The 27,632-nt window shown below is 35.9% G+C and overlaps 1 protein-coding gene across 5 annotated transcripts in view; it reads left to right on the top strand.

Moving 5' to 3' along the window:
* LOC138323689 (uncharacterized) overlaps positions 1-27,625 on the top strand; it is a 30,460-nt gene extending 2,835 nt beyond the window's left edge. For 3 of the 5 annotated variants that reach the window (XM_069268474.1, XM_069268475.1, XM_069268476.1), the window contains exons 4-12: positions 17-163; positions 2,508-2,614; positions 3,112-3,233; positions 8,425-8,537; positions 8,941-9,074; positions 9,634-9,749; positions 11,118-11,290; positions 16,166-16,279; positions 26,259-27,625. In XM_069268474.1, coding sequence (XP_069124575.1) covers positions 17-163; positions 2,508-2,614; positions 3,112-3,233; positions 8,425-8,537; positions 8,941-9,074; positions 9,634-9,749; positions 11,118-11,290; positions 16,166-16,279; positions 26,259-26,523 — 1,291 coding nt within the window. In that variant the 3' untranslated portion in view covers positions 26,524-27,625. Of the gene's footprint in view, positions 1-16; positions 164-2,507; positions 2,615-3,111; positions 3,234-8,424; positions 8,538-8,940; positions 9,075-9,633; positions 9,750-11,117; positions 11,291-16,165; positions 16,318-26,258 lie in introns of all 5 variants that reach the window. The other 2 variants (XM_069268477.1, XM_069268478.1) reach the window with 2 other exon arrangements.
* The last annotated feature ends 7 nt before the right edge of the window (positions 27,626-27,632 follow it).

Below are 27,632 nucleotides of genomic sequence, written 5' to 3'. Positions count from 1 at the left end.
TCTGTTTTGGCATAAGGTGGATGAAAAAGCTGGACTCCAAGATCATCCGATTTTATTTCTTTGGAGGACAAGAGCGAGTTTTGGTGGCAGATCCAGAAATTTTCCAGCATATTCTCATCACGAACAGTAGATATTATGACAGAGTCGGAGACTTATCAAATGGGTATGTTTGTTTATATTATCATAATCTCATCCTCCTTAATACTCTACGCTTATGTTCATTTACCTGTCTGCATTGGTGTTAAGTGCTACATTGAAATAAATGGTTTTGTTTTGGTTTGAATACTTATTAACGTCCTATTAACAGCACTGGTCATTTAAGGACATGCCAGGTTTCTGAGGTTGAGGAAAGCCGGAGTACCCGTAGTAAAACCCTGACCAGTGGTCAGTGCCTGGCAATTACCACACAAGGGATTCAAACTCATGATCCATATATGGAGGGTTTGTGGTAATATGCCCGAACACCTTAACTTGGCCACTTAGGCCCTATGAAAAGTAATATTTTTAGCACTTTTCGTGCTATCTTTGAAGCCCTAATTCATCAACATCACTGAATTTTGTGATAGGCTATTTCTGGTATTTAACCACCAAATTGCATTAATTCATACCTGTATTATTAATTTATAATTTACAGGTTTCTGATAAAATTTGACTGCACTAAAATAAATGCATTTGCAGTATAGATAATGTATGGTTTTCAGCAGGTGTTTATCATTCCATTCCACTCACTGCAGTCCTAGTCTTGGATGCTTGGCTCCTGGTACACTTTTGGGAGTCTCTGTGACTCTATGACTCCATATTCCCTTAAAGATGCTCCACCGCTGACAAATGGTATTTTTTCACTATCAAAAACGGGAGCAGACGATCTAGTATATTTCTTCAGTTACAAAAGTTACTTACTTTACACCATTACTACCATTGAAAAGTTTGAGCTTCTAATTTTACTTCAAGTTAAAAAGATGAAAAATAATTAATTGCATCCCGAAAAAATTCCGTAGCACTTTATCCTATATGGAATGAAGTAATGATTGCGCATGCACCAACGGCGAAATAAATTATTTTATATTATTTTTTGTGTTAATTAGGCACATTTATACACGATTAAACAGCAATTATTGTTTAAATAATAAATATCATTCATGCTCTGTCGGTGGTGGAGCATCTTTAATCAGTTATAGGGAGAAGAAGGAATTAAGAGCTGTCATTGATATAAAAGGAAAATATCACAATGTAGCGATATATATCAAAACAATGGTTTTTTAAGAAAAGATGAAATCCAGAATGGTCATTTTGTGTGTTACACAATTGGTTCTATAAATGATAACAACGCATGTCACTCAAGAACTCTTGCTAAGTATTTCATATATAATTTGTGGTAATTGTGAAAAATTCATTGAGTTAAAATGATCAGGAACCTTACAATATATATACAGTTGGTATGCCGTTGAAAATAACACACCATTCGTCGGTATTTGAAATCACACAATTTCGGTCATTGCATCGATTTCGGAAAATAGGAGTTGATATTGTATCGGAAGACGAGAATCATCAATACATCAGTATCATTTGTAATGATGCCAGCTCTAGAAGGACTGATTTGCACGTTGTCAGTATAATATGACAAGGGTGTGTGTGCTGTTTCTTTGGATGCTTCAGTGATATAGCACTATAAAAAGGGTAAGAGTTTCATAGTTACAAGGAGACACAGATGCAGTCTCTCCAAACCACACAAAACATGGTACATAAATTCCCTCATGCAACTCATTGCATATTGAGTAGGTTGTTCTTAAATGATCCTGGCTGTTAATCAGACATCAATCTAATATATCAAACCAAATTTATAATTACGATTTTGCTCCCTGCCAGCATTTGTTAGGTCATTTGACCTAAAGAGGATGACCTATTGTTATCAGCACTGTCCATTGTCGTGCGTGTGTGTAAACTTTTCATTGAAACGACTTCTTCTCAATAACCGAAAGGCCCAGGGTACTAATATTTGACCTGTAGCATGCTGGGATGAAGGGCTAACAAATTTGTTCAAATGAATGACCTTGACCTTCATTCAAGGTCACAGAGGTCAGAAAGGCAAAAATATTTAAACGACTTCTTCTCAAGAACCAAAAGGCCCATGATACTCATATTGGGCCTGCAGCATGCTGAGATGAAGGGCTACCAAGCTTGTTCAAATGAATGACCTTGACCTTCTTTCAAGGTCACAGGGGTCAAATAGGTTAAAACCTTTAAACGACTTCTTGAGAATAACTTGGAGGCCTAAAGACTTGATATTGAGCCTGTGACATGCTGGGATGAAGAGCTACCAAGTTTGTTCAAATGAATGACCTTGATCTTCATTCAAGGTCACAGAGGTCAAATATTCTAAAATCTTTAAATGACTACGTTGTGTTGTGCTAATAGTCAGATGAGCATTAAGGCCCATTGGCTTCTTGTTAGATATATAGTTTGGAAGTTTTTTTTGACATTAGTCCAACACTGTTTGAATATTTCAGTCCACTGGCAGATTTGCTGAGAAACCCCCTGTTTGTGTTGAGTGGAGAACATCATCATATTGTGAGGAAGATCTGTAACCCGGGGTTTTCCCTCAAACTCATACAAGGTAAATAAGATATTCCCTTAAACTCATGCATTTTCTCTTAAATTCTGTAGTGCTTTCCTATAAAGAATTTCAGGAATGTTGATGAAACTGCTGTCAGGATATCAACATGAAATTCCTCTTTTAACGCTGTTCAGAGAGTTGAAGTCTAATATAATCTTATTATCTTAAGCCTCGAGTTGACCAGCCAAATTTTTCCCTTTGGTTGAGATATCCCTGTCTACTTGACGTTTGATGTTTGATTAATTTTATCCCATATTTGAAAATATCTGATTACAAATTATTTTCATAGCCTCAAGAATTAATGGCGTCCTTGACATTAGTCTCCACATGTACCAATGAGGTCATTGTCAAACGCGTGTAAGCTATCTTTTCCTTACCCTGGTAAAAAACAGTTATCTTTTTCCTAGGACCTGCGGGACATCCCTGTCAAATATGTGAGAAAGATCTGTCAATGCTTATTAAATGTAGCTGATATTGTAACATATTTATTTATTCAGGAATGATACCTGTATTCCAAGAAAGAGCTGATGCCTTGATTCATCTCTGGACAAATAGCATGCAGATCCAGAATGGACAAACGTGTGGCGATGTAAACATACAAACAGACTTAGCCAAACTTGTAAGTGACCAAGATTTTGCTCAGTTTGTTCACAGAATAGTTTTATAATCATTTCATACTTGAAGTTTTCAATATATGATTACAATAACTGTTTTAGTAACATTAGTCACTCCTGTAACCATCTCCATGATGACTTATATATTTGTGAAGATAATGTTAGCTGGTATGAAGGAAAATTTTACGATCTCTGCATGTTCGGTGCTTGTGCTTTCTAACTTCTCAACAAGGGAGATAACTGAGATGGAGCAAGTCTTTCTTGGGATATATTGATAGAATATTTTGACAATCCTTGGCCAAATCTCTATATCACACTGAGATTCTCTCTCTGTAGGTATTTTGTTGTATTCCCTATACCTACTGTTAATTAGGTCGCCTGAGACAAAGTTTCAAGTGACCTATTCTAATCGCCTTTTGTCCGTCGTCGTTGTCGTGCGTCATATGGCGACAGACAATTTACTTTTTTGACTTCTCCTCCAGAACTACTGAACCAAATTTGTTGAAATTTTGCAGAAACCTTCCATAGCCAAAGGTCAACCAAAATTGTGAATTATATGGTCCCAGCCCCCCAGGGGCCTGAGGGATGGGGCCAAAAGGGGTCTAATAGACTAAAACTTCAAAAATCTTCTTCTGAAATTCCAGAAATGGTAGAATCAAATACTCTTCATAGATTGAAAGGTCTTAAGGTCCTTTACAAAAATTGTGAATTATATGACCCTAGGGTCTCACGTTCCTTCCTGGGGAGGGGGTCAATTTTACTATAGTTTATATCCTTTGGACGGCCGTAACGTATTTATGCGTAATTATTCATTTGCCCCATTTCATGCACCCTTCTGGAGCCCCACTGAGACCGTTGAAAACTAAATACTAGTTTTTTGAAAAGGAGATGTTCATCCCTATATAGCATGACAATATTGATGCGGTCATTGCATTAGTGACGTCACAAATCAACTTTGAACATGCCCAAATAAGTCAAAAATTGAGGTCTGAAATCCGGATTTTAGTGTGTGCCCGGAAACCTGTCGTTGTGAGCTTAATTATCAAGATACAGACAGGCAGATGATCTTAAACGATAGAAGAGATATCAAAGTAATAGAAAATAGAGAGAAAGGGAAAAGATATCAAAGTAATAGAAAATAGAGAGAAAGGGAAAAGGAAGGGGAAAATAGCACCGATTTCCCCCCCCCAAAAAAAAAAAAAAAAAAAAAAAAACAAGTCCCACGTGCAGGTTTCTGCCTCTCATGACCCGTGCGTGGTGACCTTTAGGGGACTTCCGGTGACTGTTTTTGCTTGTTTGTAGTGTGTACTGTTTGTTATCATCGTGAAAATGGCATCAAACCGAAATCTAGATGCAAACTGCTTTCATAGATGGCATTTGTAATAACCTACTATCAAAATTGAGTCAAGTTCGAATCCTGCCGGCCATCGAAAGGATATACAGAAAAACTCAAAATCGGCTAGAAACTTATTTTTATTTCATAAAATGTGTCTACACAATGTTTTATTATGATTTCGACTCGAAAACCGGGAGATTTTCCATATTCCGGACATCACTATATCCTTTGGACGGCGGTAACGTATTTATGCGTAATTATTCATTTGCCCCATTTCATGCACCCTTCTGGAGCCCCACTGAGACCGTTGAAAACTAAATACTAGTTTTTTGAAAAGGAGATGTTCATCCCTATATAGCATGACAATATTGATGCGGTCATTGCATTAGTGACGTCACAAATCACCTTTGAACATGCCCAAATAAGTCAAAAATTGAGGTCTGAAATCCAGATTTTAGTGTGTGCCCGGAAACCTGTCGTTGTGAGCTTAATTATCAAGATACAGACAGGCAGATGATCTTAAACGATAGAAGAGATATCAAAGTAATAGAAAATAGAGAGAAAGGGAAAAGGAAGGGGAAAATAGCACCGATTTCCCCCCCCCCAAAAAAAAAAAAAAAACAAGTCCCACGCGCAGGTTTCTGCCTCCCATGACCCGTGCGTGGTGACCTTTAGGTGACTTCCGGTGACTGTTTTTGCTTGTTTGTAGTGTGTACTGTTTGTTATCATCGTGAAAATGGCATCAAACCGAAATCTAGATGCAAACTGCTTTCATAGATGGCATTTGTAATAACCTACTATCAAAATTGAGTTAAGTTCGAATCCTGCCGGCCGTCGAAAGGATATAGGGAAAACACATTTTTGAGCATTATTTGGTCAAATTGTAACAGGACATAAGTCAAATGTTGTCAGAATTATCAGTATGAGATGGCCATTGAATCCTATTAACAATTTTTCCATGACTGACACTCAGGGGCCTGAGGGGTGGGGCCAAAAGGGGTCAAATATGCTAAAACTTAAAAAATCTTCTTCTGAAATTGCAGAAATGGTAGAATCAAATACTCTTCATAGATCTTATGATCCTTTACAAAAATTGTGAATTATATGACTCTGGGGTGTCACGTTCCCCCCTGGGGAGGGGGTCAAGTTTACTATAGTTTATATAGGGAAAAACGCATTTTTGAGCATTATTTGGTCATTTGTAATAGGAAATGAGCCAAGCTTTGTTAGCATTATTAGCAGATAGTATTTTAACATCATATCCATACTGGTCCTGGCTGACCCCCAGGGACCAGAGGGGTGGGGCCAAAATGGGTCAAAATGGCTAAAATTTCAAAAATCTTCTTCCGAATTGTTGTATTTTTACTTTTGTAGTTTTGCGAGGTGGATGGAAAGATCGACAACTTTGTAAAATTGATTTGGTTTATTACGCATATCAAATGTCAAACAATATAGACATTAATATGAACATACAAAATATCCTCAGCTCATACCATACACACCATAGTACGGAACAGAACAGCTATTAATGATATATATAGATATATTCTAGTTGATACTTATAAAACGTACCACTATGAAAAATCTAACAAATCGCTATACAGCTTATCCTATAATAAACTAACTAACCTACTGTCTAAAGAATCCCTAAAATGTGCTTGTACATTACGTACTCCACACTGAACTACTATGTATACCTATCATTTCGCTTGTACATTACGTACTCCACACTGAACTACTATATATACCTATAATTTCGCTTGTACATTACGTACTCCACACTGAACTACTATGTATACCTATCATTTCGCTTGTACATTACGTACTCCACACTGAACTACTATATATACCTATCATTTCGCTTGTACATTACGTACTCCACACTGAACTACTATATATACCTATAATTTCGCTTGTACATTACGTACTCCACACTGAACTACTATGTATACCTATCATTTCGCTTGTACATTACATACTCCACACTGAACTACTATGTATACCTATCATTTCGCTTGTACATTACGTACTCCACACTGAACTACTATATATACCTATCATTTCGCTTGTACATTACGTACTCCACACTGAACTACTATGTATACCTATCATTTCGCTTGTACATTACATACTCCACACTGAACTACTATGTATACCTATCATTTCGCTTGTACATTACATACTCCACACTGAACTACTATATATACCTATCATTTCGCTTGTACATTACGTACTCCACACTGAACTACTATATATACCTATCATTTCGTTTGTACATTACGTACTCCACACTGAACTACTATATATACCTATCATTTCGCTTGTACATTACGTACTCCACACTGAACTACTATATATACCTATCATTTCGCTTGTACATTACGTACTCCACGATTATCCTATCTAATAATTTTGTATTCCTAACCTATCCGAAAACTATCATATGTGCTTATACCTTACGTATTTCACACATTTATCCTTGCTAAACTAAACCTAAATAAATATCTAATAATTCCTAACAAATGCTTAAAGCTTATTAACTAATCGGCAACTCGAAATATACTAATAAAATAGTACCGAAGTACTTATGAAAAAATGCCTAAAGTTACCTTTCTATACGAGTTGCCTCCCTTACGCTGTCTGCTGTTCTGAACCTCGAAAACCGTTACAGCTGCTTTTTATAGTAGAATTCACGTGCCACAATAGCAACAACAACAACAAATGCAATATAAAGATTTAACTGTACATATTCCTATGTAATAATTTACCATTTCCAAAATAACTACTATTTACAAAAGCACGATCCTTAGCAACTTATAATACTAAAAATAGCTCCCGATAACAACCGGAAGTATGACGTCATCAAGTAAATATACAAACTGACAACAGTTTGCGGGAATGTCTAAAAAACGTAATCGCGTACGATAGCCATCCTCACATCATGAAGACAATATCTAGAAATTCCAAATACACGATAATATTATTATTACATATCATATTAATCTATTTTACATATAATTATAACCGATGAGATTTACAATGTATAATCTGTCCAGTATACACACGTACACTGACGTAAGTCTAGCTTGTAACTGATGATATTTACAATGTATAATCTGTCTAGTATACACACGTAAACTGACGTAATTATTCTAACATTTTACATTACAATTACAAATTAACAAAGCCTAGTGAAATCCATTTTCACCACACGAATTCACAGGTTTGATGGAACCAAATAATCTTCATAGATTTAAAAGTGAAATTTATAAAATCACTGACACTGACTGACTTCTAGTTTGGTTTTGTTGTTTAACGTTGGCAAAGCAAATTGGAATTTTAAGCATAAGGTTTGGTAACATAATACACTAGCTATCAAAATGAAAAACAAAAAATAAAAATTCTAGTACGAAGGTTCAACTTTAAAGTTGATTCTAATTTGTAAATACTTTTTACAGATTTTAACCAACTTTGCAATGCTCTTTCTGTATCAGCACTCAGGTGACCGTCAAGGCCTCTTGGGCCTCTTGTTTGGGTCTTAGAGTCACCTGTAGGCTGGTGGTAATCAAGGAAAAAAAGATACCCAATGTATATATACTAAGTGCTGCAACTACATATTTGGGTCATAGATTTACGTAAGTGAGGCAGTGTGTCATTCACTAAAAGTAGGCAACTAGTGGTCAACATTTTGACCTATGATCTACACCAAGAAAAAAAATGTTTTTTGTTGTTGTTTTTTTCGGGTTTACGTCCTACACTTCATTGATTTGTCTAGTTTCATTGAGTTACATAGTATTTGCTTAAGGTAACAGGATGAATGTTTTGTCTTGATAAAAATTAAATTGTGTATTTGTGCTTAGACAAGTGACGTGATCTGTAAGTGTGGATTTGGCTATGACATGCACACCATCGAGAACCCAGAGGCTCCACTCGTTCAACCACTGAAAAGACTGGGCCCCTCAGCTTCTTTTAGGTAATACTTTTTAAACAACTTACATGCATCATTCAGAAAAACATCATCCCACCACCTTCAGAAATTACTGTTTTTGAAAGTCAGGATGTATGATTATTGTATACTGTTTTTGCATGCAAGTGTTTAATTTTCTCGATTTCCATGTGTAAACATTTCACAATGTTGTTTTTGCAATGAATATGCCTGTTACTGTTTTGCAACAAATCTTCATTCATACACAAAGTACTTCATGTTGGGAAAATTTTTGAGAGCTTATTCTTCATTTCTGGATAAAGCATCCAAGAATTCGAGACAGCTCTGATTGGCTGAAATCATAAAATATGTCTTTTCTTCTAATAATTCGATGGATTAGTTAAAGTTTTCTGATTTTGTTGATAATCAAATGAATTTTCTGTTTTTGAAGTTTTCTAGATTTATTGCCATTTTCCAAATGGTTTCCTACCAAGAGGAACAGACAGGTTTGGCATGATTCTGAGATAATCAGTGATCTGGCAGACAAGGTGTTACAACAGAAGAAACAGATAATGGCGAAAAAAGGTAATAATTCATTTTTCTTTTAATTTTTTATACCAAATCTGACTTTCTGATTGACCGATTCTTTTTTTCGTACCACAATGAAAAATAATCCATGAATTGTACGAAAACCCAATGTTATCATGATGTCACAATAGAAACATTGACGTTGCATATTGATTCAGAAAAATAAAATCTCAGAAATCAATGGAATTGTACATGTACTGATAAATGTATTTTATTTCATCAAGTATTCTGGAAAATTGATTATAAGCATTATGATATCACTATTTTTTAATTCAATGGGGTATGAAATAAATTTTGTTTGCAAACTTCTGTGAGAATCTGCTACGCAACAAAACGTATTTGGGATGGTTACTATAACAACTACAATTGCATTGATATATAACTATCATACTAATTTATCAGGGATGTACCAGATATTTGAAATTCAATAATTTGATCACTTAATGACAGGTTTGAAAATTTGGGGGCCAAAAAGAGCTCAAACTCTACATAGTTCTTTCTGTTTGTAAAATGATTGGCCACTTTTAATATTCTTGTGATACGGTTGGCTGTTCAGATTTTGGGAAGGACCTACTGTCATCGTTATTGGCCGCCCGTGACCAGGAGGGCGGCGCTATGTCTGATAAAGATTTGTTTGGGGAGGTGATTGGGTTCCTGTTTGCTGGATTTGAGGTAAGTTTTAAGATCATTGACCAAAGATATAACGCAATTTTTAAGTTTTCTTTGAAAATCGCAATATCCGTATCTTTCTCATTTTTTCCATGATTTAGAAGAATGTTGAAAACAAATCCTGTTGTAAATCATGTATAGATAGGACTAAGTCGAAGTCAAGATAAGCGAGAATGATTTGGAAAATTTTGATAAAAATCAAATAAATATTGAACATCGCTAGGTGGGTCGCATTTAGTCAAACAAGCCGAAGTTAGCCGACATTGTAATGTCATTGCCGAGAACGTCATGTGACTACCGTAACTACGTAAGGTCTGCCCAAACTCTCTGAGAACAGGTCATGAACTTTCCAACTTCTGTTCGGCAATAATCGTAACTTCTATGGTAACCAGTTTGAAATGAAGGCACATTTAGAAGTGTCGACTTTGAACAACTGCACCAAAGTTATTAAGAAATCATTAAACATTTTCTTTGATATAACTTAATTTCAACTAAATCTACAAATATTACAATATCGGGGGCAAATCTAACTTGACTTTTTGTTGATAGTTACGTATAGTGTGGCTTTAAATTGAAACTTTATATGATATGTATTGATGACGTATTTATGATAAAATCTCTGTGACTGTTTCAATATAAAGTCATAAAATAAAGAATTAAAATTATCAAAGGATCTTACTGTACTAACTGCATTAGCCTCATAACTAAGTTGAAAATGAATTCTTGAACCAAACTTATCTATATGACATCAGATGTGGCAGTGCGCATGTTGATGTTTAATCAGTCATCAAAACTTGTAACAAAATAAAAACAAGATGCTGTCAAGGTCGTATTGTGAGACCACAACATTTTCAAAATGATTTCATATCTTATATTCAGTTCTAGCTTTAACTGATACAAGTTTATTATTATGATCATTACTTGATATTTCTGCAGTTTACAAATAGAAATGGGATTTTTTTTTGCATTTTTTCTGTGTATTATTATCGTGTTTCCTGGTCGGTATGTTGCTTCAGACAATGGCCTTATTTTGGTCACTGGCGGTAGATTTGTAATAAACTTATAGAAAATAAGGCACATGTTTTAGCGGGGTATTCATCACACATGTTTTAGCGGGGTATTCGACACACATGTTTTAGCGGGGTATTCATCACACATGTGTTTCGTAGGTAACATTGGATCTGTATGATAGATTGTTTTTAAGATGAAGCAATCAAAATTTGTTGTTGCAGCGGCTTTTCATGTCATACTGACATAATTCTAGATTTTCATAAAAGTATGAAAAAATTTTCATCTAACAAACAGGAAGTCAGATTTTGTATTCGAAAAGAAAAAATGTTAATTAAAGATCTTAATCATTGTGTTATATAGACGACCAGTATTGGTATGACCTGGACTCTCCTACAACTAGCACAGTATCCAGACATCCAGGTCAAGGTCAGAGACGAGGTCAACCAAGTACTGAAGGAAAACAATGGTGTTATCAACAACGAAACTCTGGACCAGCTCAAATACCTCACCTGTGTCATCAAGGAAACTCTCAGGTAATTATTACAATATCTCACCTGTGTCATCAAGGAAACTCTCAGATAATTAGTACAATACCTTACCTGTGTCATCAACGAAACATTCAGGTAATTAGTACAATACCTCACCTGTGTCATCCAGGAAACGCTCAGGTAATTAGTACAATACCTCACCTGTGTCATCAAGGAAACTCTCAGGAAATTAGAACAATACCTTACCTGTGCCATCAACGAAACATTCAGGTAATTAGTACAATACCTCACCTGGATCATCAAGGAAATTCTCAGGTAATTAGTACAATACCTCACCTGTGTCATCAAGATATTTCTAAGGTAATTAGAACAATACCTCACCTGTGTCATCAAGGAAATTCTCAGGTAATTAGTACAATACCTCACCTGTGTCATCAAGGAAACACTCATGTAATTAATACAATACCTCATCTGTGTCATCAAGGAAACACTCGGGTAATTAGTACAATACCTCCACTGTGTCATCAAGGAAAAACACAGGTAATTCATAAAATACCTCACCTGTGTCATCAAGGAAAATCTCAGGTAATCAGTACCATATCTCACCTGTGTCATCAAGGAAACACTCGGGTAATTAGTACAATACCTCACCTGTGTCATCAAGGAAACTCTCAGGTAATTAGTACAATACCTCACCTGTGTCATCAACGACATATTCAGACCTGCATGCTTGGGGGTGCAGGGGGGCGATAGCCCCTCAGAAGCTGAGGGGATATTGTTACAATGTAATAATTATTTTACCTCTATGGTAACTATTAACATATATATGAATGGCTAAATGGAGGTCACGATATTTAGGTGATAAACATGGAAAAATTATACACAAAATTAGAACAGAGATGATTTTATATACACATAATCGTCCTATACTTGACTCCCCTGATCAGTGCTTGGAAAAAACCACGGATTTTGGCTGTGAAAATTAAAATAGTAAGCAATGGTTGAATTTTGTGTTATTTTAACTTAGGACAGACTTATGATGAATATTTTCAACAAAATTGAAATTAAGTTCACATGTTGGTTTGTTTACGACAGCAGGTCAAAGACCATTGTCAAAATGGCGGAATTTGCGTAAGAATGGACCAGTCCTCGAACACTAAAAAATAAACATAGTATTTATGACAAGTTCTCTACCTATTCTGGTCTATTCAGATCTCTATTTATCAAAACAACACCAAAAAATATTTTCTAAATCCACTTCCTGTTCATATTCGACAAAAAACAAAGTCGTGGGCAATACACCGGAAATCATGGATTATCATTTTGTAAGTACCGTTTTGAGATGTTTTGCTATCATTTTAACATCATTATTTTTTTTATTAGGATATTTCTAACTTTTCATGCGAATTTGTTTATTTTGGTGATTGTAAGTGTTTGCCGATTCAAAATCCACATTTGCTTGAGGGATTTTGGCGAAGAAGTCTAATATTTTTTTTCGACATGATTCAAACATAACCACATTTAACAACTTGGTATTCTGATACATTTCTGGAATGACCAATCTTCACTATAAGTCTTACAAATGTGCACAAACTTGTGTTAGGCATACAGTCAGTCATATCACATGTATTTGTACATCATTTATATTTATATTCTGTATCGTTACATGTTTACAAATATTGTGTGTGTAATTTTTAGCTCACCTGGCCCAAAGGGCCGGTGAGCTTATGTCATGGTGCGTCGTCCGTCATCCGTCCGTCCGTCAACATTTCCTTTAAAACGCTACTTGTCATAGAGTTCCGCATGGATTCTAACCAAATTTGGCTAGAAACATCCTGGAGGAAGGGGAACAGAGTTTGTTTACATTTTGGCTCTGACCCCCCGGGGGCAGGAGGGGCAGGGGCCCAATAAGGGAAATAGAGGTAAATCCTTTAAACCACTACTAGTCATAGAGTTCTACATGGATTCTAACCAAATGTGGCCAGAAACATCCTTGGGGAAAGGGGAACAGAGTTTGTATAAATTTTGGCTCTGACCCCCCGGGGGCAGGAGGGGCAGGGGTTCAATAAGGGAAATAAAGGTAAATCCTTTAAATTGCTACTGGTCATAGAGTTCTACATGGATTCTAACCAAATGTGGCCAGAAACATCCTCAGGGGAAGGGGAATAGAGTTTGTATAAATTTTGGCTCTGAACCCCCCGGGGATAGGAGGGGCGGGGCCCAATAGTGTATAGGTGTTTAAATCCTTTAAATTGCTACTAGTCATAGAGTTCTGCATGGATTCTAATCAAGTTTGGCCAGAAACATCCTTGGGGAAAGGGGAACAGAGTTTGTATAAATTTTGGCTGTGACCCCCCGGGGGTAGGAGGGGCGGGGCCCAATAGGGAAAATAGAGGTAAATCCTTTAAATTGCTTCTAGTCATAGAGTTCTGCATTGATTCTTAGCAAATTTTGCCAGAAACATCCTTTGGGGAAAGGGAACAGAGTTTGTATAAATTTTGGCTCTGACCCCCTGGAGCATAAAGAGTAGAGCCCAACAGGGAATTTACAGGTAAATCTTTTAATTCCTTCAGAAATGAAACAATGTTCCTGTATTCAGAACATTACTTGGCATTACAAACCAGGTGAGCGATACAGGCCCACTGGGCCTCTTTTTTTTTTTTTTTTTTGACTGTTCACAAATGTTAGTTAGATTATTAGGTCACCTGAGACTAATCGCCTTTTGTCCGTCGTCGTGCGTCGTCCGTCGTGCGTCGTATGTCCGTAAACAATTTACATTTTCGACTTCTTCTCCAAAACTGCTGAAGCAATTTCAATGAAATTTTGCACAAACCTTCTAAGGCATAAGGCCAATCAAAATTGTGAATTATGTGGTCCCCAACCCCCAGATGTGGTAGAATCAAATACTCTTCATAGATAGAAAGGTCTTAAGGTCCTTTACAAAAACTGTGAATTATATGACCCTGGGGTCTCTTAATTTCCCCCTGGGGAGGGGGTTAAGTTTACTATAGTTTATATTGGGAAAACACATTTTTGCGTATTATTTGGTCATTTGTAATAGGAAATGAGTCAATTGTTGTCAGAATTATCAGTATGAGATGTCCATTTAATTCTATTAACAAATTTTCTATGACTGACCCCCAGGGGCCTGAGGGGTGGGGCCAAAAGGGGTCAAATATGCTAAAACTAAGGTCCTTTACAAAAATTGTGAATTATATGACCCTGGGGTCTCACGTTTCCCCCTGGGGAGGGGGTCAAGTTTACTATAGTTTATATAGGGAAAACACATTTATGAGCATGTTTTGCTTAATTTTCATTGGAAACGAGTCAAACTTGGTTAGAATTATTAGCCTGAGATAGCATTTTAATATCATATCCACAACGGTCCTGGCCGACCCCCTGGGGGCAGAGGGGCGGGGCTAAAAAAGGGTCAAATAGGCTAAATCTTCAAAAATCTTCTTCTGAAATTCTGGAAATGGTAGAATCAAATACTTTTCATAAATAGAAAGGTCTTAAGGTCCTTTACAAAAATTGTGAATTGTATGACCCTGGGGTCTCACGTTTCCCCTTGGGGAGGGGGTCAAGTTTACTATAGTTTATATAGGGAAAACACATTTATGAGCATTTTTTGCTCAATTTTCATTGGGAACGAGTCAAATTTGGTTAGATTTATAGGCCTGAGATAGCATTTTAATATCATATCCATATTGGTCCAGGTCGACCCCCTGGGGGCAGAGGGGCGGGGCCAAAAAAGGTCAAATAGGCTGAAACTTCAAAAATATTCTTTTAAAATTCTGGAAATGGTGTAATCAAATACACTTTATAGATGAAAAGGTCTTAAAGTTTGTTTATAGAAATTGGAAATTATATGACCCTGGGACTCCTGTTTCCCCTTGGGGAGGGGGTCAAGTTTACTATAGTTTATATAGGAAAAACACATTAATGAGCTTTTTTTGCTCAATTTTCGTAGGAAATGAGTCAAACTTGGTTAGAATTATTAGCCTGAGATAGCATTTTAATATCATATCCACATTGGTCCTGGCCGACCCACAGGGGGCAGATGGGCGGGGCTAAAAAAGGGTCAAATAAGCTAAATCTTCAAAAAATCTTCTAAACTTCTGGATATAGTATAATCAAATAATTATAGATGGAAAGGTCTTAAGGTGTTTTATAAAAATTGTGAATTATATGACCTTGGGGTCTCACGTTACCCTCTGGGGAGGGGTCAAGTTTACTTTAGTTTAGATAGGAAAAACATATTTGTGAACATTATTTGCCCAATTTTCGTAGGAAATTAGTCAAACTTGATTAGAATTATTAGCCTAAGATATAGCATTTTAACATCCATATCCGTCCTCGCCCCCCTGGGGGACCAGAGGGGCAGGATCAAACAGGGTCAAAATGATTAAAATTTAAAAAAAATACCTCTTAGTTCACAGGTTTGATGGAAGCAAATACTCTTCATAGTCTAAAGAGTCAAATTTATATATCACTGACCAACTTCAAGGCCCAGCATATAGTGTATTTATGTCTTTAATTTGTTTCATTATTTGTTTCATTATATATTCTAACTCAGGTGACCGTTAAGGCCCATGGGTCTCTTGGTTTTTTTGTATGCTCAAGCATGCAAATATGCACGGGCGCTATGCCACTGCAAGCCCTCCACCTCTGGTTCTCAATTTAAGCTTGAATCCCATGTGAAGCAGTTGCCAGTTACTGACCGATGGTCAGTGATTTTCTATAGGTACGCTGGTTTTCCTCCACCAACAAACCTGGCATGTCCTTATAATACATTGATGTTATCTTTGCATTTACCAACTGATGTGATTATGAATTTTTAGTTTTAGTAAATTAGACATTAGCTTTTATCCTGCAGTATGATTTGTTCTGACCAGTGAAATCTGTCATATTTTGTTTTAGGATACTACCACCCCTTGTGACAATGTTTCGCCGAGCCAAGAAAGACGACACCTTAAAAGGTTACTATATTCCAGCAGGAACCATAGTTGGACTTCATGTCGGAGCATTACATCGGTTAGTCTGCTTTATATCTGTAAGTGAGCTTTACATCGGTAAGTCAGCTTTATATCTGTAAGTGAGCTTTACATCGGTTAGTCTGCTTTACACACTTATACCTGTATATAGTTCTACACTTTATTATATCCCTGTTAGATCAAAGAATATAATAAAATCATCCATTTTATGTATCGAATCAGAAGAGCAATATCATTTCGCAGTGAAACTTGTTTATAATGAACACGCAACAAATTTATGATTGAAATATCGCCAGCTGTCAATCAAACAGCACGTGACTTTGGATTTCTTATTGTGTATATGTTACGATGATTGCTGCGACATTGAATGGAAGCATGTGCGTGTGCAACCACGAGACATGGCTACATACTGCCTGGCGATTGGTCAATTGTAATGTAGTATTTTTCATGTTTATGTGGTATGTAAAAGATTTCAAGTCTAATAAACAGGCTGTAACAAAAGGAATTTCAGCTGATAAACATTATTAAGCCTGCTTCACAAAATAAACACTTGTGTAGTAAGAAGTATATGTACTACCCCATTCCACCTCTTTGAAAAGTGTATCCGTTTCTGGAGCCTTGTAAATATTTGTTGTTCCCAGTTCAGTGTATTTATGTCTGAGAGACAACTTAGTATGTACAGTTGCACCTGACTATAAAGACCACCTAAAATGAGTAAATATTTTTACTCACTTTGGAAAATGCCTTTCGTCCATAGTTTGTCTTCCTTCCATCTGTCCATCTATCCATGCCTAAGAAGTTGTTGTTACTGCTACTTCTTAGAAAGTACTGAAGTGATCTGTTTCAAATTTCATACTTATGCACATCTGTAGATCCCACATGGACCTTAGTTATGTATATTGAATATTGGGACTTTGAGTTTGGTAGTTGAAGTTTGTTACTGCTATTTATCAGAAATTAACTTAAGGAAACTTCCTACATATAGGGGTTTTGAGATACGAGATACCAAAAGAACGATGTGGGTTAAGTACCTATTTACCATTGATTAGGCTTACCTTCCGGTGAATGGGATATCCTAGGGCCTTGTTATGCATGTGGCATTTTGGGACTAATCAGATGAGATGTCCTACAGACAGCTAGTTTTCATAGTTGAAGTTTCCTCAGAAAGTACTGAGAGGATCTGTATCAAATTTCAAATTATGTTCATCTTTGTCCCTTGATTTCTGCCAGTTGTATTTTGTAAATGGTTTGGAAATCAGATCTTGAAATTTTGATATTTTCACAGAAAGGTCTTTCTTAAATAAACCTGTAGGGTTGGCTTGGTCCATTAAGTTTGTTTCTGTCTAGAACAATCATAAAACATCATAACAGAAAGTGGTCCTAGGAAGTTTGACAATTAAACTGTATTGCTGCTATGCAGACTTTATTTTTTTTAAACTTAATATTTTTGAAGGAAGAGGTAAAAAAAAAAAAAAGCAGAGAAAAGATCCTTGTTTCCGTTGACTGACATATATCACTGTATGTTGGCTGTCAAAATCCCTCTTGGATCTCTTTTGAAAATTCACATATCTCAAAAAAGCTTTTGAGTTTAATGTAATGAAAACAGTGTCCAATCAGTGGTTAAAGAAATAATGATGCAACACAAAGATATTTCTTACATAACCGTGGAACACCAGGAGCAAGGTCACATATAAATACTCATCATCACATAGGAGTTTGTTCAACGTAATTCTATGTGGGAACTGTCATATATTATCGCACCTCGGACAAAATTTCCCCGAATGATTGGCGGAGAGCCGTCACGTGGTGACCCCCTATCACTTTATAGGGGGTCAGTAAATTTTATTATGGTGCAATATGGCGGCTCTCGCCCTCGCTTCAAAATTTAATCACATTATCTTCAAATAAATATACCACTTCATTACCGTAAAACTATATATTTATTGTTAATTTTTGTGTAAAAATAACTTTAATCGTTTTAATTCTTCAAATTACATGAAATGCATTTTTTTAAATACGAGTTGCTTCCCCTACGCCAGTTTGAAAGTTGATGACGCGGCGAAAGTCAAACGTAACAATTCAAGCGTTTTCTAGACTGTGATTATAAACAAATGGAGGTGTTCGTACCTACAGATCAATCTTCGCTCTACAATCAATTTATCGGCATAACTTTTAAGTGATTATCTCAGCGAGAATGCACAGATGATCAAGGAGATTGTGCTTAAAATGTTAAATGGATGATTGTGTCACTCTTGTTTGCAGACATGTTAACCTTTGGTGAGCAAAAAGAGGTAGATTTTTGACTCAAAAGCGGTAGCATTACACGCGGCATTTTTCGTGACGCGTCAGAGATGTATAAATATCAATAATATGCCAAATAATTACAAAAACATATTTTGTTAACAAATTATGATTTAACTTTAATTATTACCATAGGCCTTGCATTGGTGGCTCATTTTGTATTTTTAAATGTTAATTAAGGCTTACATTAAATTTAGAAGATGAAAAATGCCAACAAATACATTGTATACTTTTATTTCAATGCTATTTAGGCCTATCACCTTTTTTAATTATACATTTTGTCTATTTGTTTTTGTTTTTTTTTCACTTTTTTTTTTAATACATACTGGACTCATTTTCTTTTGATTTATGCAAGAAAAAATACAAATATTTGTTTCTGAAATTTACACCAATATTCTAGAGAAATAATCACCCTGAAAAAATAATTACTTTTTTTTAATGATATCCTGAAAAAATATACCAAAATCCGGATCCTTTATTAGAATCACCCCATTCCAAAATGGCGGCCATTACGATTGCAAAGTTTATGATTTTCAGCAGACACTGTATGCCTATTTTACATTAAAAACGTGAGTAAATCATTTCAATTATAAGTAGTGTTTGTTTTTGAAATTATGCTTACTAGTTTTAAGCACAAAATTTATTGAAAGGCCGGTAAGCCTACGAAACACACATCGTTACACTCAGACACAAGTGACACCACCAAGCCAAGGTGGAACTAGCCCCAGGCTGCTAATTAGCACCAGTGGGTGTTGGTCAGGGAGTGTTCACACCTCCTTTGTTTACTTAATTATGAAGCAAGTCAGCCTACTTAGTCTGGTATGCATTTTGAAGCCACCATGGCAGCCCCAACCGACTATGAAAAATTCAGAAATCGGAAGAAAAAAAAATGAAGACGATGTTTTGCAGAAATCGGAATATTTGGATATTAAAGCGGTAGGCGGAATATCAGTCTCAAAAGCGGTAGACTTCCGCCAGAATCGGTAGGGTTAACATGTCTGCTTGTTTGTGATGCTTTCAATATACAGACGGTCTGGTGTCGTATTGAGGTAGGCATAACTGTTACTGTGCACATAGGAATGTCGAAATTATTGTTCATTTATGAATTATTCATTATTATTCTGCAGGTTCCTTATATAGTATATTTGAAAATTCTTGAAAGAAATACATAGATAAATATGTAGCCTAGACCAATTATTTTAAAAGTGTCGATTGTTTGTTATCATTCGCACAAGTATGATTTAAGTTTGATTTCAGATTCTTGACCAAACAAATAGGAAACAAGAATAAATAAAACAAATAAATGGTCCTCGATGCGATAAATTCGTTATATAGTCAGTTACTGACCCCCTATAAAGGCATAGAGGGTCAGTAAGAAGTATAGGAGGCTCGGGCTACGCCCTCGCCCCCTATAAATCTTACTGACCCTCTATGCCTTTATAGGGGGTCAGTAACTGACTAAAAAACTAATAGTGGAACTAGACAAGTCTGATTACCGGTGACCATGTCTAGCTCAATCCCTTGAGCATGCGGCAAGTGTTCGGAGGTATCGGGTTCAAACCCAGGTCTGGCCGCTACATTTTTGTATTGCTCAACTGAAATACTCACAATCGTGGTATATGGGTCTTGAGTGTCGTCGAGAGCAAGGATAATGGGAAAGGGAGAGGAGAATTTGTGACCAGGTAGCTCCATGGGTAGAGCATTCAGCTAGTTTTCAGAGGTCCCGCGTTTGAGCCCTGGCGGTTTGGCTGCTATATTTTATCCTCTCCTATTACATTTACAAAATTACAGATGGTAGGTGATTTGGAAGGGTCCAAGTTATATTCGCATGATGTAATATTACACAAAATACATATAACATTGCCCAGACAATAAATATCGTACATATTTGTGAGTTTGTTTGTTGTGATTAACTTAACATTAAACCCGTGGTCAAATCAAAACACATGCATGGTTGGTATTGTTGCTATGTATGACGTGTTATGATGTTTTGGTCTTTGGAACATCAATAAATTTTAGAAAATTTTCTTCGTCTGAAGAATCCTTTTGACTGACCATTGGCTTAACAATACATTTTGTATATCATTAGACAAGTATCACGATTTGAGTTGTTGAGAAAAGTATACCATTACTACAAACCTTTGATATAATATCTATGAACTACATAGATGCCAGAGCTTGCAAGATTTAAATGCCGCATGCTCAAGCCTAGCACTGGATACCATTCATATTTCACTTGTAGTATCCTTTGTGTAAAAGATTATGAAGATGTTCATCTGTAAGGACTGACCTTCTGAGGGCTTTCCCAGTGTGTGTCTGTCTGTCCACAATTGAGTTTCAGAGATTGTTTTAAAAATCTAAAAGGTAATTGCTTTGAAATCAAGTAAATATTGTATAGCTAAAGATATATACAAATGCAGATTTATCACCTAACTAACCTGTCCAGCCATGTCATATGGACATGTCATAAATGGTTTTCCAGACCTCTGACCTTGCCCCTAAAATAAACTCTGAAACCAAGCAATGTTCAGTTTTTCACAAAACTGCATTGACTGTTGTGTTTGTCTAAGTATAGAAATGTGGGTTTAAATGATAATAAAAGAAATTACACCGAAACAGACCATATCATTGATTACATCAATTACTGTAATATGCTTTCCTGTTATGCTTGGGAATGTTGACCTCTTTGTTTCAATTGAGATATGTGTTTACATGTGCTTCAGCTTGGTAATTACAAAACTACAGAAACACACTGCGGTATTACGTGACTTATGTCGTAATAACTTCATTAAAGCTCAGGCTGCCTGACAAATTAAAAGTCTGCTGAAGGCCAGTGGCTGGATCTAATGTAGGTCACTCAGTGTACCATACTTTAGTACTATTAGGTCTATAAGCTTATATTAACCTGATGAAAAAGTCTTTGGAGTATCGATCATATACATAGTCAAGGTTGAAGATTTAAGGACCTGTACAAACTATTATGGATAGCTTGCTTTCTATTTCTGTTTACAAATTAAGAAGGCATCTACCAGCTAGACTAGCCTCAATTTTGGCATTGAGTATTCAGCATTTGTACCTGGCCATTTCTAAAAGTGGTAATTTCTGCTCCTGCTTAGGCCCCAAAAAATATGTGTCCGTTTAGGGTTACATTGGCAAAAAGAATAGGGTCGGTAGGTCAGGATATATTTTTTTTAGTGTCTTTCACTTTAAAGTAATGGCGGGAACCGGAGTCTGAGATAGAAATTAAGACTTTTATTTATTTAATTTTTCGTAGAAAAGTGGGGTAAAAAATTTGGGTTGGTCAGGTAACCCAAAACAGACTTTTTTTTGGCCTCAGCAACCAGCATAATGGAAATGGGAGGACTGGTTTACTTGTTGCTACTATGTGACCAGGTGAAGTGTGCCGTTCAGTGTCTTAGCACTATAAAAAAGATGGGAGTCAGGGATCAATCTAGCTCTGATTTATTACCGTTTATGGGTTAAATTTCCACTTAAGGAATGAATTCCCCTCAGGCCTAAAATTCCCCTGAAGATTTAAAAATTCCCCATTTGAAGCTAAAAAATGACCGTTTTTGTAACACAATTTTCCCTGTGACTTATTTTTTATTAATTTTTTATACTTTTGTTTGCAAATTTCTTCATATTTATCATATAGCTACTGCACATTTTATGATAAACAGAAATTTTTCATTATTGAGCTTAAAAATTGCTTTACTAAATCTAAAAACAAGTTAGTTGTACTTTTTCGTCAAAATGAATATAATTTTGGACATAAATAGGAAGATTCAAATTCCCCTATATTTCGCCAAACTTTTCCCCTATTTAAAAAAAGGGCAGTTTCCCCCAAAACTTAGATTGATCCCTGAGAGTTTCATTATTACAAGGAAACACAACTTGAAGATTCTGCAGTCTCCCGAATTACTCACTCACCAGACACAGAGACTTTATACAGGTTATCCTTACATGACCTGAACTGTAGCTATAAAGGACCGGAAACAAAACCAATCAATTTACAACTACCATCTACTACAAGAACATTTCATTTCAAAATGAATTTAGTTATATATTCATGGAGTGATAAACGGAACTTAGAAAATAATTTTGAAAATTTTATACAGCAATATGTCCAAAAATGCCTTTTAAAATATTCGATTAAATATTTTTAAAGTTGCAATTGTGTATTGACCAGCTCTCTTACGTTATGGTTCATTGCCACCTAAGGTAAATTATACCAGGTATCACTTAATACATAAACAGCAGCTACTTTTGAGAAGTTGATGGTGAGAAAACATTAAGAAACGTGTTATTAGCAGAATGCCATTAAAATACTGGAATCTCATTGGAGTGCAGATATCGCCTGCACAGCCCGAAGATTTGTGTTCAAGTAATATTTATAGATTTTTCTTCTGTAGAAGTGTTGTGTTTTACCATAATTAATACATTATCCAAATTTGGAAAACAGACCTTATTGGTCTCTTGTTTTGAATATATTGAATGCTGTCGGGCTGCTTGTTGAGGTAAATGTGACCTGTTGTTGATCATTAAATCTAGGAGTTGCCATGGTAACCTTCCTGGTATAATTAGATCTCAGATAGAGTCTGATTACACTATGATCATATATTTTGCTAATTAATGTTTTGAGTTAATTAACATCCATTGTTAGCCCGTCTCTCCTCTCCTTATAATGAGAGATAGATTTGCTAGCTTGTCTCTTTCTCTATCCATGACCTCACGCACTAACATTGTAGGATTTTCTTTGTTGTCTGTGAGAAAAGGCATCACTATTCCTGTAACCTGTTGTCAAGGTCTTTAAATATGCTGTAGACTGACCCCTTTGTATAGTATTGTTGTGTCTCATTTTAGGCCAGCCTAATATTGTGGTTGCCTATTTCTGAATATGTAGTTGAATTTTCTGTAAAACTCCAGTTCTTTTTTCCACCACTTTGGAAATGGGGTAAGTGGCATGAATTTAGGAAGTAAGCAATAAAACCAAGATTTTGGAAACATTATAAAATATGAGATAAGTCATAATGAATAGGATTATTAATTTTAGGAAATTTTAAGGCTTCATTTTGGAGCGGGGTCGAAATTTGACCCTAAAATTTGCTGACAAAATGTCCTGGAACTCCTCCTTTGAGTTTGACACTTATATTGAGTAGTTGATTATGCACATTTTGATTGGAACTTTGCATTCTAACATATCTTAATGAAAATGTTTTACTCATTTTAAATCTGCATTAATGAAGACCTGCAAAACCAAATTCGCATTAAAATGTCTGTATAAATAAGACAGCTACAGGCCCAGCTGGACTTTTACTGTTAACATGAGACCTAGATAATAGTTAGGCTTGTCTGTATAAATGAGACAGCTACAGGCCCAGCTGGACTTTTACTGTTAACATGAGACCTAGATAATAGTTCAGCTTGTCTGTATAAATGAGACAGCTACAGGCCCAGCTGGACTTTTACTGTTAACATGAGACCTAGATAATAGTTCGGCTTGTCTGTATAAATGAGACAGCTACAGGCCCAGCTGGACTTTTACTGTTAACATGAGACCTTAAGATAATAGTTCAGCTTGTCTGTATAAATGAGACAGCTACAGGCCCAGCTGGACTTTTACTGTTAACATGAGACCTAGATAATAGTTCAGCTTGTCTGTATAAATGAGACAGCTACAGGCCCAGCTGGACTTTTACTGTTAACATGAGACCTAGATAATAGTTCAGCTTGTCTGTATAAATGAGACAGCTACAGGCCCAGCTGGACTTTTACTGTTAACATGAGACCTAGATAATAGTTCAGCTTGTCTGTATAAATGAGACAGCTACAGGCCCAGCTGGACTCTTACTGTTAACATGAGACCTAGATAATAGTTCGGCTTGTCTGTATAAATGAGACAGCTACAGGCCCAGCTGGACTTTTACTGTTAACATGAGACCTAGATAATAGTTAGGCTTGTCTGTATAAATGAGACAGCTACAGGCCCAGCTGGACTTTTACTGTTAACATGAGACCTAGATAATAGTTCGGCTTGTCTGTATAAATGAGACAGCTACAGGCCCAGCTGGACTTTTACTGTTAACATGAGACCTAGATAATAGTTCGGCTTGTCTGTATAAATGAGACAGCTACAGGCCCAGCTGGACTTTTACTGTTAACATGAGACCTAGATAATAGTTCGGCTTGTCTGTATAAATGAGACAGCTACAGGCCCAGCTGGACTTTTACTGTTAACATGAGACCTAGATAATAGTTAGGCTTGTCTGTATAAATGAGACAGCTACAGGCCCAGCTGGACTTTTACTGTTAACATGAGACCTAGATAATAGTTCAGCTTGTCTGTATAAATGAGACAGCTACAGGCCCAGCTGGACTTTTACTGTTAACATGAGACCTAGATAATAGTTAGGCTTGTCTGTATAAATGAGACAGCTACAGGCCCAACTGGACTTTTACTGTTAACATGAGACCTAGATAATAGTTAGGCTTGTCTGTATAAATGAGACAGCTACAGGCCCAGCTGGACTTTTACTGTTAACATGAGACCTAGATAATAGTTAGGCTTGTCTGTATAAATGAGACAGCTACAGGCCCAGCTGGACTTTTACTGTTAACATGAGACCTAGATAATAGTTCAGCTTGTCTGTATAAATGAGACAGCTACAGGCCCAGCTGGACTTTTACTGTTAACATGAGACCTAGATAATAGTTCGGCTTGTCTGTATAAATGAGACAGCTACAGGCCCAGCTGGACTTTTACTGTTAACATGAGACCTAGATAATAGTTAGGCTTGTCTGTATAAATGAGACAGCTACAGGCCCAGCTGGACTTTTACTGTTAACATGAGACCTAGATAATAGTTCGGCTTGCAGCATACCGAGACATGTAATTATGGCTGTGTCGTGATTTTCTTTGTGTACAATAAGGGTGCTTGGCCTTTTCTGTCTGTATGTAGTAGAAGACAACAATATGGAGCTACAGATCAGCATCTTACATGTATAAAGTGCTGGTATTATCAGAGGAGGGGAGGGGAAGGAGGTGGTGGGGGTGACTGATGTACACATTGACAAAGAAATAATGTGTCTTTTGTCTGGTACTAATGTAACATAGTCACATCTGGTGTTTTCTGTTACATTATCCAGACATAAAAACATATATTTGTATTCCCTAGTAGTGTAAATCGCTAGAAACTATTTCTATATATTTGAATTACCTGACAGTATAAATTTTACTGTGATAATCACGTAATGACGTTTTTTCTGTCCCTAGTTTAAATTCCCTAAAGGGGGCGGTGCTCCTTTGTTTAAAATGGTTTCAGGATGTTTAAATGAAAGTAAAATGGTAACATATCTTTTTTGGTGACCAGGGAAAAGTATCATCTTTTCATTTATCTTCTATTTCTTAGATAGCTCATAGATCTGAGACTCAATAGATAAATTCTGGTAAGCTGTAATTAATACTTTACATGATTGTTGGTGAATCCTTGACCTTGTATGACCTCAATTCATCTCAATAACTACCATATATTAAAGATGGCCACTAAGTTCAATTTCAGATGGAGACGTTGGTTTTGAAGTCTTACAGATATTTTATTTCTTTTTCGTATTTTTTTCAGAATTATTTTTTAAACATTTTATTGTATTTTCAACATTTCAGCTCATCAATTAACATGAACTATTTTGCTGACGAGCCCATTCTCTTTGTGTCGTTTCAGATTGAATTGGGAAGATCCCGACTCGTTTAAACCTGAACGCTTTATGAAACATGTTGAAAATGAATCCAGACTATTCTTACCGTTTGGTATCGGACCCTACATGTGTATTGGTTATAGATTTGCCATGTTGGAGATGAAGACGGTCTTAGCTCGTCTCCTTCAGGTGTTTGACTTTAAGATGTCACCTGGCTACTCTTACAAACGCCAGCAGGCATTAGTTCTACGACCATCTCCTCAGGCAAGACTTTTAGCGACTAAGATTTGAGGCTAAACATCTATGTGACCTCAAGTAAAAAACAAATTTATAAAAAGTATATTAACTATGCATGTTTTATCAGTTCTTGGCTGATTCATTGGTCGATATGGCGTTTTCTAAAACTATTACATAATTCTGTACTGTGCCTTATATTGTGTCATCTAAAAAGGAGAGAGAAGACAGCACAAAAATTTAGCACCTGTGATTTAAGTTGTGATACAGGAATACTTAAGGTTTATGTTCAAGTACACCTAAGAAGTGATATATAGGCATACTTGATTTCACTAGTTTAAACAGGGTCTTAAACCTTAATCATTTTAACTTGTTTTACCAAATATGCAGAATCTTTCCAAAGCAGGGAACAGGGAAATATGTGACTGCTAAAACTATCCTTATACATATAACATGTACTGGTAATGAATAGAAATTATTTATCATTGTATAAACCATTTTAAAATATACCATTATATATAATATATCACCTTTTTATCTACATGTATTTTCATATACCAGAACTGAATCATATTGTCTGTATTTTCATATTACAGATTTATATTCTCTGGAATGTTGGTATCAATTGTGACGTCATGTGTTTCATTATAAAAGTCATCGTTTTCAGAAAAAAAAGACCCAAATAATGATGTCATAATGGATACCTACAGACAAGGGAGGTAACACTGTAATATACAAAAACAGAATATATGTAAATGTTCAATATAAATATGCCATGAATTTACACAGATTACAAATTCAGTTATCTGAGATCAAAACTACAGTGCAGATGACTATATAATGGGTTATTTGCTGTGTGTCAAATATTTTGCTCTTCAACAAACTGCTGTTAACGAACTTCTTTTCATTTGCAATAAAATTTTGTGTATTTCGAAAAATTAAAAAAATATATATTATTAAATCACAAAGACAATTTAACTGCAAGAGAGTAGCTTTATTTATGTATTATTTCTTGTGTTAATTCAATTAAGCCAGTCGGAGGGATATATATATAATGATTTTGTTATGGTGCAACCTGCGAAAAGTTTATGAAGGTAAGTGGGGATTGAATTGAAGAAAGTATAACTGTTTGATCAAATTAAAAAAGTGTATTTGTTATCGTTTGA

Source organism: Argopecten irradians, chromosome 5, assembly GCF_041381155.1.
Source record: "Argopecten irradians isolate NY chromosome 5, Ai_NY, whole genome shotgun sequence".
In the NCBI taxonomy this organism is placed as follows: domain Eukaryota; kingdom Metazoa; phylum Mollusca; class Bivalvia; order Pectinida; family Pectinidae; genus Argopecten; species Argopecten irradians.
The sequence above is the reverse complement of the archived record's forward strand: the minus strand, read 5'-3'. Positions and strand labels throughout refer to the sequence as shown.